Source organism: Mya arenaria, chromosome 12 (genome assembly GCF_026914265.1).
Source record: "Mya arenaria isolate MELC-2E11 chromosome 12, ASM2691426v1".
NCBI lineage: Eukaryota > Metazoa > Mollusca > Bivalvia > Myida > Myidae > Mya > Mya arenaria.
This window is the reverse complement of record NC_069133.1, coordinates 28057474-28072624: the sequence shown is the minus strand read 5'-3', so window position 1 is coordinate 28072624 and position 15151 is coordinate 28057474. Positions and strand designations below refer to the sequence as shown.

Below are 15151 nucleotides of genomic sequence, written 5' to 3'. Positions count from 1 at the left end.
TTATGGGTGTCCAAATATAAAATATTTTTGTTGAAATTATAAACGTCTTACGATATACCGTATCCCGATCTTCAACTGCCGTTTTAACCCGTATATACTCGATCAATATGACGCGAGTAACATCCCTTTCTACATAAATCTAAACAAACTCTCGGCTTGAAATTGACATCAGAAAAAAAGTTCAAAAAATTGTTACTGGGTATTATACGCAGGCATTTTTTTGCATCAAAATCTGAGGGAAAAAAGTGCGTCTAATACCCAGTCATTTACGGTACTTTATATAGTTAATGTAGTTAATCATTGCAGTTTCTCTAAAAACCTATTTTGAAAGAAGACCATCAAGTTTTAGGACCATAGGTCAATAGTCTTTATATTGATCGATAAAGTTTTTGTGTTTACGGTTATTGTGACCTTAACTGCTTGACCCCAAAATCCGTAGGGGTCATGTGCAGATCATGACCAACCTCTTCCAAGTTTGATGACTGTAGGCACAAGCATACGCTAGTCATCAATCAGACGAGGTGTTTGTGTTCTAAGTCATCTTGACCTTTGACCTACTACAAAGAATTGGGTCCTCTGCAGCTTATGACCTACCAAGTTTGTGAACTTTGGGCTCAAGAATAGTTACGGTATCAATTAAACAAGCTTTTTATATTTAAGGTCACCACAACTGTATCTTTTGACCTACTGACCTCAAGATAGGTGTCATCTACAGGTCCTTCTTACAAGATTTGAGGACCTAGGGCCCAAGCATTCTCTAGTTTTCAATTGGGCAAGGGTTGGTCAACTGACCAGCAAACGCTTCAAACAATATGCCCCATTTCTGGGTTTCAAATTGTTTAAACTACAATGGATATATGTGCTAAAATTCAACTGCTTGGATGTCCTAAATTTGGGAGTGAAAATGAATAAAAAATAGTCAATTATTAAAAGCAGTCATCTAAATTAAGACTTAGACGAATAAGCCTGAATTATTTCTATTATTATTACTATTTGGCATAGAAAATATGTGACAAGCACTGCTATATGAAATTCAAAATTTGAGCAACCAGGCTTACTTTTATCAGTGTAGAGTTTGTGAGTTTTTGCTAATTTTGACCACTGGAATAGGACTTCTCACTATGAACTTGATGACCTAACGTTATGAAGTACATGTAGACATGGTCAAATTTAAATTCATGGCCAATATAACCAAGGAGAATGTTTAATTCTTGCATACCGGACGTGTGTTTCCGGTCATGTGACCAGTGCTGGAAAAAAACTTATGCAATATATTATGCCTATATACATTGCAATTAAGTTTAGAATGTAAAAGGAATAATTGAGTTTAGGATCTTACAAACTGACTTTTTGCCAATTAAAGGTTAAAGGGTTGATTTAACACCTGAACGTAAGGCGTAAATGAAGTTGATATATATTATTCAACTTTATGACCATATTTGGTTAGCATTGAATAAGAAACGCTAAATTCAAGTTTCAGAGCAGACAACGACTTTGAAAGTGAATTTGTTCAAGTTTTGAAAATTCATGGGCCAGCCATTACTCTAGAATAAATAATGCGATCTGATTATTAATACAAAAAATCCCTATTACCATGGTTAACTGAATTGCAAGAGATTGGATAAGAATTGCCCAAGTAAAAATTAGAACAAGATAATTTGGTCAAATTGTATGACAATTCATGGTCCGTAACTCTTAACGTACTGTAGTGAATAGTGTGATCTACCTGTTGATCAAACCAGTTCGAGAAATTGTGCTCTTTAAAATATTATTGCCCGGTGGGATAAAGATTGGATAACAAATGTTTAATTTGGAGAGTGGTCAAAGTGAAATTGGTAAATTTTGACAATTCAACAGTCATAATTTCAGATTCAATAGTGAAATCTAGTGGTAATGGAAACTCATTCATTGCACAAGAGATTAATATGTCCATTATCATTGTCACTAAGGTTGGATAGAAAAATGCTAAATTAGAAAGCATATAGAGTGAATTTTGTTGATAGACACACCCAACATCATGAGATCCGTCTGCCATTATATCTTGTACACAGGCAATAAAATGGTGTAGTAGGTTGTAGGCAGGGAGAACTAGTTACCCCGATTTGAGAAATTTAAATTGACATCGTTTAAGTTCGAATAATCTCCGAGTTCTCTTACTTTGATGATCATTTTTTGGTTACAAGAATCCTTCAAGTGACTCAGCTCACAAGTTTTTGAAAAACAGGCACTTTCTTTGAGTCTTAAAAAGAGCAAACTTGAAATCAACCTGATATGTGACCTCCAGATACTAGACAGGAATTTGACTGTGTTTGGTCTAAAATAATATATTTGTCATTTTGGACAAAAACCTAGTTACTAATACTATCCTTTTTGTTTGTTATTGGGCTGAAATGATAAATTAAAGCCATTTCATAACCATTTATACTTAAGAAACGAGGTTTTTGTCTGAAATCGTTATTTGTAATCAGTATTTGGTTCTACAATGACTAAGACCAAACACTGAAATTGCTTTGGAAATACATAGGTAAATTTTGGCTTTTTGAATTTAGCTTCAGAAATGTTGAAAAAAACCAACAGGCACACAACCTGAAATATATCCACTTGATTCTGAGCACTTCTAATCGGTCATTATTCTAACGCATTTAATGTCTCTGCCCATTCAATTAGTTATGATCAATAGCACTCCCTCAAATGCTTCAAACCATGAAATGTTAAATCCTTCTGCAAACAGCAGTATTTTATTCTCAAATCTCTGGTGACGATATCAATTAATGGATAAAAATGGTTTAATATCGAGGACGTTTATTCAGTCAGTCCACTTTTTAACTCCGGTCAACTGACAAACGTTTAAAAAATAAAATAAAATAAAGTTTTATCTGTTTATTATGTAGAAGTCTTCTTCTGACATATATAGGTAACAATAAATGGTTTATCCAGAATTAACAATCATCAATCAATACTTATTTGGCTATCCCAATTAATCAAATTTCACAAATTATAAATCACTATGGAACCATGGTCAACATTTAAGGATAACTTGACACCATCTCCGTACATTATCATCTCTGTACATAATCTGTTACAGTAACATTATAATGTAAAAAATCTACCATCTCTGTACATTATCATGTAAAACAAACTTGTATTATATTACATGTTAACATTGGTTCTTATAACAGTTCGTGTGATCTGAAGTATACAGCTCAAGTATGGTTCCATAGTAAATATATACACATGTATAAAACCATTCAGAAACTTACATCATGCAATTAAACTAGTACATGTACTGATTAATGACTTTTTCATGGCTGAATAAAGTTGAAAAATACTATTTTCTTCTCAAATTTCAAAATGCACCAAAACAAAAGATGTATGTAACAATGTTTAGTCTGCCCAGTAAGATCCTGACACACAAAAATAATTTGTACTGAGACTCTGCCTCAATAACAGCTTTAAACAATTAAATCAGAAGTTTTTTTGTGAATATTATGTTTTCATCCTTATACTTTTGCAAGTGCTGCTTTAAACTACTAGTTATCTCTTAGGATTCATAAACATTTATGATGATTATCTAGGGCAGATTGTACACTTTAACAGAAGTCCTTACACTATAAATACCACATGTATACATAACATATGTACTATGTACAGGGGCTCTAACAGCTGATAATTCTTAATCCTGAAATATAGCTAGGGCCAGTTTGATATTTTACAAAGTCATTTATATTCATTCCAAGGTAAGGTATGTCCTACTGTTTTCGATGCAAATGTCCATGAAAAACAACACAATCTTTACAACTAAACAAGAGTCTGAAGTTAAAAGCTCTCAATTCTGATTTTAAGATTTATCTTGAACTTTAAAACCCCTGTACAGTGTATGTACAAACTAATCACAATCATCCTTTATTATTAATCAATACAACATGTGCATCACTTCCACCATAACAATGAGATGATTGGTTCAATGCATTTCTGTCTAATCTTGTATGAGCTTGGTCCTGTTGCATGAAAAGTCAGAACTTCAGAAATCTTAGATCTTCAGAAACAAGTTCAAGTTCAAATATTTTTTTTACATATATATGTGTCATTCAAAATGAGATGATACAAGTAAAACATGATCTCTTCCTTACTTGTAATTTGACCTTCAGTGTACTTGAATATTTCGTAACATTCAAACAGGATTTGAACGCATGACAAGATTCAAACCACATCATCACTGTGAAAGCATGGGAAGATATATTTTTGCGTAATAACCAATTAAAGAAAGAGCAAAAGTTAGATTAATCAAATATTACCCAATCATGATGTAAAAGTTGATTTACGTTATTACATTGTCAAATACAATCAGATAGAATCATTTAAAGTAAAAATTTAATATTACAACAATCAGAAAGATGACACAGAACATACAGATTGCTTTGCAGTCTTCACTGATTGATGGTTAAAAAAGTACACACAATGTAAATTAAATCTATTTTAACAGATTAATTAACAATTTCATTGCCCTTGAACCACCAAATTAATTGATTATTCTTCTGGATTTAAATGATTATTTTCTTTACAAGTAATAGGATGGTAATTATGACATTGCCGTACGCTCATAATAGGCGTGTGCAGCAAATATTTGAGATTGAGGTTCCCTGCTTGCAGCATTAGCACTACAATGTCAGGGATATAAAATCAAAAAGTTTGCTAACATTAGCCTAAATGAACACAGAGCACAAACCAACAGATAAATGACAATAACCTTCATGTGTATATGTAGATTTAGCATATGAACTTATATGAAGACCAATGAGAAATTAATGTTAATCATTTATATTTTGCCATAGAGCACTTGATCTCAGACTGAGTTTGGTAGAACCACTTGATGGACATATTTTTTTTAGAAATTATGACTTAAAGCTGTGCACACTCACAGATTAACTGTTTTTACAAGTTTTTTTTATTTTTTGTCTTTGAATGAGCAAATGTTTGCATAAATATCTGCAAACCAATGATAAGAGATTGCTAACAAAAGATCAGATAGCAGATTTTCATATTTCCGTTCTAAAATTAAAGTTTTATGGCTAACACCATTACTAACAGTTTAAGAAAAATGCATAAAACATTTTTTTTTAATTTAAAAATAAACATCTGCAATCTTATTTTTTGTCAGCAGTCTTATGACTGGTTTAAATTACAAGCATGATAAAATCTACTTGAATTTGAGAGCAAATAACCTAGATTTAATCCAATAGTTCATATTTAAAGTGCATGTACTTGAAGCGATAATTAAATAAAACCCATCAACCTGAAAAGCAAGTTAAAAAAATGGATTCCAATAAGAACTACACTATAAATACCAGCAATCACCAAGTATCTGTGGTCTTCATATATACACAAATTCAATGATCATGAATATTACATACTAAATATGAACAAAAACATTTTATTGTTACCGAAATGTAGAAGTCCTCTATCTGACATAACGGCAGATATTTTCATAAGAAGTAAAATTTGTATCACGCTGGGTAATATAAAATATAACAACATAACAACTAAAATAAAACAATATCATGGTTCTCACTAAAATTCAACTTTAATTCAAGGACGAAATGGCTCCTATTTACCATCTTGAAACCATAAAATATTTATCAACATTCCGTCCTGAAAATCCAATCTCAACCCAAGAGAGAATTAATACTATGATTTGTAGCCATTTTTTTACAACCATTTCCATGATGAACACACTTGAGGTTGTTTTGATTACATTTTCTACTGACATTTAGTTCAAACTGGCTCATTTACAACTCAGAACCCATATTTTCACACATGTATACATTCCTTTCGTGAAACATGCACACAACTCAGATATTCTATAAATAGACACCGTGCAGCAGTCTTCTACTGACACAGATTCTTGTATCCCCCAACAACAAGCACCTAGGGCACTTTGAGCAGATCAAATTGCTTGTAGCAGTCCTCTGGCTAACAGAGCAATCTTCACTCTAGCTGGTGTTATAGTAATCTTCACTCCAGCTGGTGTTATAGTAATCTTCACTCTAGCTGGTGTTAAAGTAATCTTCACTCCAGCTGGTGTTATAGCAATCTTCACTCCAGCTGATGTTATAGTAATCTTCACTCCAGCTGGTGTTATAGTAATCTTCACTCTAGCTGGTGTTATAGCAATCTTCACTCCAGCTGGTGTTATAGCAATCTTCACTCCAGCTGGTGTTATAGCAATCTTCACTCTAGCTGGTGTTATAGCAATCTTCACTCTAGCTGGTGTTAGATTAATCTTCGCTTAAAGCAATTTTCACTCAAGATGGTGTTAGAGCTATCTTCACTCCAGCTGGTGTAGCTAGTATATAGTGACGCATATTTCGGTGTAGATAAAACTACTTCAAATGGCAACTTATTTTTTTTTGGCCTTTAAATCATTTTCACTTTTTTTAACCGTGTTCCGAAGAAAAACCCTAAAAAAAATATCAACAACTTTGCTTAAGTAAATTATCTGAATTTATATTCTTTTTAAATTAATTGTTTCAACCAATAGGATCTGCACGAAAAGCAATCAGCTAGTTTTACTTTTAATAATGTTCCTTTGATGAGCTTTCAGAAACATTTTCATTAAAATTCAAAAGCTGCATTACCTTTTCTAAATTTACAGCAAAATACATTTATTATAATTAAAAAAAAATGTTTTAAAAACTGTTTTTTGGGGCTGCTGGCAAAGATTTTTAAGTTCAAAACTTTAAAAAAAAACACATGTATACAAAAAATTATTATCTATTATTTCTTAATGTTCCTTGTATATTTGTTATTAATGCAATGACTAAAAAGTCTAAAATAATATGGTACTTCATCCCCTAGTACATGTAATCATATTGAAAGCAAAACCTGGAGTTGAAACATATTAAGAGTAAAACTAGCTTGGATTTGGTGGTTTTAAATATGGCAATAAACAGCTATTATGCAGATCTTTGTTTCCATTTAGTCTGGATTGTTAGACTGTGCCTGAAGTGATTTTATTGTCAAATAATGCCCACTGTCTTCCGCCTCTGATGGTTTAGTCTTCAATATGGATTTGAAAAACTCATATATTAACCACGAAATAGCCGTGCTGGGCATCTGGTAAAACACACGAGCCGTCAACCCTCGGAAGTATCCCTTGAAGCCCTGGAATTCATACACAGTTCGAAATGCTGCACCCATGCCATTAATATATGAAATGTTAGTCCGAGAACAGTGCTCCTGGGTGTTCAGCAGAGTTTTGCACACGTCGAGTGGCATGGTTATTGTGGCAGCAGCCGCCCCAGCCAAAGCCCCGGATGCACCATGACTCACAGGGTTGTACTCTCGTGATTTGTTGAATATATCCTGGGCAAATTCATAAGTCATAAAATGCACCATTTGGAATGGGATATTCATACTGAGCTGTGTTGTGAAACTGCGATAGAAGGCAACTGCTCCTTCAGTTCTTAACACACTGAGTCCACACTCTGTACAAGTTTTATATTGGCTGCCGTATATTTGCATTCTCTGCTTTATCACTGTAACCACACAATATTGTTGTAGGATTATGGACGTAAGATTTACACACCATGGAATCAGCAGAGATCAGCAGCATATGAAAGAAGACAAAATTGTCATTTGAAAATGTGAGCTATATATATGCATAACACATATCAATTTGAATGTACATTTCTTGGCATTCAGAAAAAGAAAATTTAGAAAGGACTTTGGAGGACTGTTATCTTATGCATTTCACATATATTCTAAAAAGATAATCAACAATATTTAGTATTCCTTGCATCAATTCCACTCTTAAGAAAGAAATGTTCCGGAATAAGCGAGAATGTGTCGCGTACCGTCAGCTGGGTTCATGAACAGGTCATGTATCACTGTGGCTGCGCATCCTGCAGCACCTGTAACACAAATATCAACAGTTAACATCCTTATTCTAAGATATATATAGCATTGAAAGAATCATCCGACATTTCTACTGGGAGAACAGTATTTCTCCAAGTCCTATTTATCCCTTCAGGATATCTAAACCCAATCAGTGGTGTTCCTCATTAAGATTAACTTAAATTCAATCACTGCAAAGTTTGAAGGGACATTACTGCTTTGACATTTGCGCAGATATAACATGTTTTATTTTACTTTAACACTAGCTGATGTTTTATAAATAAAGAAAAATATACCAGTCTATGCAAAATGGCAAAGAATTGGATGCACAATTTATAAACTATGGATTCTTATATCAAGGAGTCTGGTGCCTCGATGCAAAATCAGGTAGTCTGAAGCATATTTAATGAGTCAGACTACTGGACTCCTATTTGCTTCAAATTTGGAATATTTTTCTAATATGAAGGAGGGGACATCCCCTAACACAACCTATCATTATCCCTTCAAAATTTCCTGAAAATTTAAAACAGTTGAAGATTCACTGCCGTTCCATCCCAATTTTTCTGACAGTGTCAATCTCAACAGACATTGGTGACGTTTCAGTTACAATATTATATGAGACAAATATTCTGTACCCCGAGCAATATGGTTTCCCTCCTGTCCCTTGCTAAACACCTTCTTAAGGTGTTCATAGCTGGCAAAGTAGAGGGCATGGGCTGGTCCCGCCCCACCAATCATCGCTCCAATACCTCGTGTAGTGTTCCGCAAACCCTCGTACCTGAATAGGGTAAAAAAACATATAAATTTGCATAAACGAAAAACTTCTGTAACAATGATTTATGTACAAATATAAGGATTGTGAACATTTGTACCAAGTTTTAGGTTATCACCTCTCATGGTTTACAAGATTGAAGACTGTGCAATGATGAAAACAATGAATATTAACAGTTCACTACAACCATGGTATGATTATAGCTGACTTCAACAAGGGTATGATAATACATTGTACCACAATGTTTTTTCTTTAAAAAATGAACAAAACTAATAAACAGAGTGATTATAAAATACATGTTTATTCTTGAAGTGTCCCACCTGAAGATAGTTGTCATGGCGTCCACCACCCCTCTGTAGTCTGCTCTTGGGTCAGGTACCAGGCTCTGCATTCGGGTCTGACAAAAAACAACAACAATATTTTGAATCTATAGTTAAACTCATAATACAAGGCATAAATAATGACAATTCTCACAATTACAATCATGAATGTCATTTCAACATGGAGACAAAAATGTGCTCAAGCCTGTAAGCAAAATCTGCATGCTTTGGACATATTTATTCATCAGGATCTAGGAAGATTAGGCAAGGGCTTGAAGCTCAGTACTTTTTTTACTGCATTCATGATAAAATATTATTTGAATCATCAATTATTTAATAATTATTTAAAGCTCTCCTTAGGCATTTTATCACTACAGTGAATTTAAAATCATGGTAACAGCTAACAACAAATGAACATGTAGAATAAGACTTAAAGTTTTTCTTGCAAGATTATAGTTTTGTTCTGTTCATTTAAATATTGTAAATTGTTTTTTCTTTTATTGTGAGATAATTTAGTTTTAAATTTATAATAGATATCAATAAGTTTTTTTTCCCTTCAAGATAGTGTTTACAAGTGTAGCAGTAAGACAATAAAAGTTTAATGGCAGTACTTTAATGGCAGAGTACTACTCAATACAGTGAAAGTAGGTCATAAGGCTTTTATTTACAACTGGTGCCCATGAGATGACCTTTCATCATGCTATTATCAGGGGAAACTTTCAACTTTTAACTTTTTAATAGAATAAAAGCCAACTATTTAGACACACACAATCTGTATAGCCAATATACGTCAAATAAATAATTATAAGAAAATATATTAACAACACAATAACTAATGTTGATTCTTTCTACATTTTATAAAATGTAATATGTTGCTCTGTTTAAACAAGTATTATGAAATATTTCCTATTTTGAGGAGTTGTACAACTCGATAATCTGCCGCTAGAGATTTATAATGCAATTTTAATATTGCTGATAATAAGATAATTTTCAGAGAAAAATATTAGTTTTCCTTAATTATTTTGAAGGGTTTTTTTTAATACAAAGTATCATTTGTATGAAATGCAAAGTATCATTTGTATGAAAAACAAACATACTGGTATTTCTAAACAACGCTTTTACAGGGTTCGCAAATAATTAGTAAGGGCGAAAAGTGGTCTTTACTTCTACTTTGTTACAGTACTGCCAAGGGCATTAGAGCATCACAGGCAAGTGATGCCATCAAAGCAATAAATGGCATACAAAGTGGCATATTTACTATGATGAGTATCAGAATTTAAAAAAAATGTCTGTACTGCTAAGGTTGTGTACGTCTGCAGAGTGGTGTTGAAACCGTTCACTGCCCCAAGGAACAGAATTCCAGTCTCGTATGGTTGGAGGCAGGAAGCTGTTCTTATATTGTTCATAGTAAGCCCGGAGTTCAATATCGTCTTTGTTAAATGTCACCTAGTACCATAGTAATGTGTTGGAGTAACAGTAGTAGTCTGGTAGTTCAAGTGGAGAAAGGGTGTTTACTGCTTTATGGAAATGGGTTATCTCTTATTCTTGCATCTGTGTTGAAGAGGTTGCCAGTTCAAGTTGTTGAGCATAGATACAGGTTACGCCGTCTTCATATGAGTCAGTTCCCAGTAATGAATCAACCTCCCTTGCATTGGATATAATCAAGGGATTGAATATCCTGTTTAAAGTATTATCCCAGGCTGAAGAGGAGTATTGAAGATGTGGTCGTACTAGAGAGTTAAATGCTTTTTCTTTTACTTCTTGTTTTCAGTATGTCTCCTCAGTAGGTTATTGGGTATTTTTTTAACTTTTCTTAATGTTAAATCAACCCCGAGGTATTGATGATGTAGAACTCTCTGGAGCGTTGTGTAACTGATGGAGTACAGGGTATTGATATAGTTTCTTTTTCTGGTAATTTTGAGGGGGTGGTACTTTGATGCATTGAATTTCATTAACCATGTGTTTGACCAGTCTACAAGTGAATCTAAATCTTGTTGTAATAGTATCTGGTCTTTGACATTGTTGATAGCTCTATACAAAAGACAGTCGTCAGCAAATAGTTTAATCCTAGTTGTTAGTGAGACCTTGTTGGTGATGTATTGGTATATAGTTAAAACATCAGGGGACCTAGCAGTGTTCCTTGAGGGACTCCATACAGGACTGGTGAATTTGTGGAGGTAAGGCCAGTAAGGGTTACTCTTCTCTGTTGGCGTTCATAAAGCCAGGACTTGATCAGTCGGTGGATCTTTGGCTCTAAATCCATGCTGAAAACTAACTTAACTGTTCTTGTGATCTAGGGGGTTCATAATTTGACTTTTAAAAGACAATGAGCTCCTGACTTTACATTATGTATAGGTCAATGAAACTGGTCGATTTTGTTGCCCTTCTTAACCAGCTTATATACTAGCCTGATGCCATTCAGGAGGGACTTGAAAAACTCTCTGGACCAGGAACCAGAATGTTGTGACAAAATAAAATTTCTACTTGCCAATTAAATAATAGAAAATATCTCAAAATTTTGTATAAATGCTTAATTCAAAGTGTATTGGTCCGCTGTAGGCGGCGGATGTGCGTTCATAATAATGTAATGGTCGGCTGTAGGATCTGTTGTTGGGCTTGTTGGCCTCGTACGTTACAAATGGTGGCAGCGGTGGGATATTGACAACTGCCGGAACGGAGTTGCCTTACCCTTGAGTTTCCCAGACCAAGACAGGGGACGAGTCTTCTGGGAGGGGAAAGTGATGTAACTTTCCGCTGTAGGAGGCGGATGTGCGTTCATAATAGTGTAACAGTCTGCTGTAGGCGGCGGATGTGCGTTCATTATAATGTAACGGTCCGCTGTAGGCGGCGGATGTGCATTCATAGTACAACATTCCGTTACCGTTATAGACGGAAGTACGTTTATAGTATGTGTGTTTACTTGGTTGGCAATATGCAAATTAGCAATGCCCGGGTTCTGTGTGGATAGAGAATTTACTGCATATAAAGGCAAGCGGATCCCTTCAGGGTCAAGCATGCTTTTCTCTGAATGGATCTATTGTGTTTGTTGACGTCACATGTTATAAAAGTAAGGGTTGGATTAAACTATGTGTATGTTTTGAAATGTTTCATATCAGATATGAAGATGCATCCCATACATTTAACACAAATGACATGTTGCAAAACATGATTGACAGCAAGTGGTATGAACAAGATTGAGGACGGATGAGTCATGTAAAATGAATGCAACATATGTTTTCAATAAACACAGAATATAGTCGAAACATAGTTATATTTCATTAAAAATAACAGGTGTACCTTAACACTGTCGAAAGGGTACATGACACAATGTTCCCCGATCCCCGCGAGTGCTCCAGCAAACATGTGAGTGGCGGTGGTCGTCGACGGCGGCAGACTCTCATACAGATCCTCCTCTTCCTCCACCGTGCAAGACATTACAGCGCAGCTGTTGGTTTGATTCAATGGCCGTTTAAAAGAGGTATTAAAAATATATCAGTTTTCAGGTAGATATTTCAGCTTAAAAACCATAATTCCCGATTTTAGATGTCATGTCCTGGAAAGTCACATAAGCGGCCATTTTAGTTGACGTTTACTTCGGAGCGGAATAGCCGGCAATAAATTGACCAATGATAGAGGTGGAGAATTGATCGTAAGTTTCCGTAGACACGATTTGTTGCGTAATATTTAGTAGACAGGTTACATACAACCATTTAATACACTACGTTATTTTTAGCATACATCTAGATGCATGGTAAACGTGTTCTGACAGAAAAAATATGGTGGCTTATTTCTTCTACTTCGTGTTTACAAAAACGCGCCAAGTGGTGAAATAATTTTTATATTTCCGGTGGTTAATAAAGAGTTATCACTGAATTAAGAATGATATTTACTGTTTGAAACAGGGAAAATTGATATTTTCCACTGTTCCACTGTTTTGAAATTTTTGCCTATTCTCACGTAAAACAAGCGCGCACAGGTTTTACGACGTCATTTCCAAAATGATGTATATTTCCCATACATTATAATTGGTGTGCTTTTCTGAAAAACCACAATAAAATGTCATTTTATATGCTTTCTAGGGTATGAAAAAAGAAAAGAAAAAAAAATGTTTGTTTCATTGAACCGTCGCAAAATATTTCACATAGTGAACATCAAAAGTAAATAAAGCTATTGGTGCTCACTCGGTAAACTATTTTGCGATCATCGTTTAATTTAGTGTAAGTTACTCTGAAACAAACACTTATCCTCTATATCTCATATACATTTATATCTTCTTTAAGGAGGAAATAAAGCTATTGATACTTGTATTATATAATCTTAATTTTGCATGTGCATGCAAAATATGGGATTACACCAGTAGATCTTCAAATATTCATCGGTATCAAAAACTGTAAGCTAGATTATGCGCTAATCAAAGCCGTATTTAAAGGAAACATTGCCGGGGCCATATTATCAAGGCAAGTACAGTACGATCGCTTTTTCTAATTAATGTTTTGACTTTTTGAGTTTTTCGAAACTAAGAGCTTGGTCAGTGTGTGAAATGATTATTTAATTTTGCAATTAATTTTTTTTATTAAATTGATAACACGGACATAAAATTTGACTGAAAATCTCGATCTTATGGTATGTCGTACGCCCGTTGAAAACATGGACCCCTTAATAGGTTCATTGCATGAACGAGCGTACGACTAAATATTGTAAGATCACGATTTTCCATTGAATACTAATTAAGCGAGTGTCAGAAATGAAATTAAGAAATTGAACTTGAAAAAGCCTACAGTCAAATTTCGAGTCAAACGTTTTGTTTTTAAACATTGCAACCAAGTTTAAAGGTTTCAAAAAGGGTTACAAAAAAACAATCGTACGATACAAACTTTGTAAACATCACAAATGGCAACACATCGATTTTCTTTCCACAACAATTTGTTTAATTAACTGTAAAAAAATAATTTCAAATTCTCACAAATAAAATATGTAGAAAAGAATTGCACAAAGATAATTTAAATTTACGACTAAAATCGTCTAAGATATTTATTGAAACGCCCCTTATGAGATAGGGTGTATCTCTTTCAAATACATGTTTTAAATTATTTTTTTTAATATTTTACCTTTAGCTTACAAGTACGCAGCATACAATAACATGCGTCTATTTTATCTCCGTCATGGAAATAATTTTGGTAGTCTTGGCATTATAGACCAAAGTGGGAGCTGCAGCTGCAGTAGAAGTAAAAGAGACATTCACTCATGATAACCAAGCTTCATCAAGAGATATGGCAGAAGTGATGAAAACCCCACAAGGCCGCCTGGACACAAGAATGGTTAAATGACGTGTTTTGAATGTGTATTTTAAACTCAAAAAAAGTCCTGTCACTGTCAGCCTGAAGATTTTTCCCGATTTTGTAAGGAGTGAAATGTCACAAAATGCGTAGGCACACAATATCCCAATCTTGCCAGCATTCCTAAAGTTTTATGAGTGTTGGTAAAATATTATTGGAGCTTTATGCAACACAAGATCTTTCACACCTTTTTCATAACTTGTTTTTTTTTTATCTATATTTGATTGATATCTGTCCTGGCGTTGGCTTTGGCTAATTACATTACTGAAATGGCATTTTTTTTTGTTTCTGACCTGATCCAAATGAATCTAGTGTAGCACACTATGGTCAAACACACTGGACTTTAGTTTGATTAATTTTTGTCCCAAACAGACAAACTTGAGCATTCTTTTAATAAGTTAAAGGGCAAATACTCTTGTGTTACTGACCCCATCATTGGACACGAGTTGTATTCTCCCTCCAGAAGTTACAAGTAATGGCACTAGACGGACACATTTTAGCTTATTTCATTCATGAAAGGGCAAAACCTATTGTGTTACTGACCATGCGTCTGCACCAGCTCAATATGGTTTTACACACTAAGTTTCATTCTATCCAGACGTTACATAGTTATGCCTCCCGACTTTAATTAATGTGCAATAACTCTTGCTCTACTAAACTGTTCCAGATGAACATTGAGCGTGTACCAGCGCACTAGTGGTGAACACATTTGACACAAGTTTCATTTTATTTCTGCCCAGTATTTACATAGAAATGGCTCCGGACGGACGTTCATCAGAAAGACAGACGAACTGGCAATGCCAAATCTATATCACTCCTCCCTGGGAGTA

At 34.3% G+C, this 15151-nt stretch overlaps 1 protein-coding gene across 1 annotated transcript; it reads right to left on the bottom strand.

The window, feature by feature from the left end:
• Positions 1-2865: 2865 nt before the first annotated feature.
• Positions 2866-12587, bottom strand: LOC128212075 (mitoferrin-2-like). The gene is made up of 5 exons (XM_052917321.1): positions 12283-12587; positions 8986-9062; positions 8529-8671; positions 7854-7910; positions 2866-7535 (listed from the first exon to the last, which is right to left on the bottom strand). Exons 1-5 carry the CDS (start codon positions 12418-12420, stop codon positions 6976-6978), a joined length of 975 nt encoding a protein of 324 aa, XP_052773281.1. The 5' UTR covers positions 12421-12587; the 3' UTR covers positions 2866-6975.
• Between the last annotated feature and the right edge of the window lie 2564 nt (positions 12588-15151).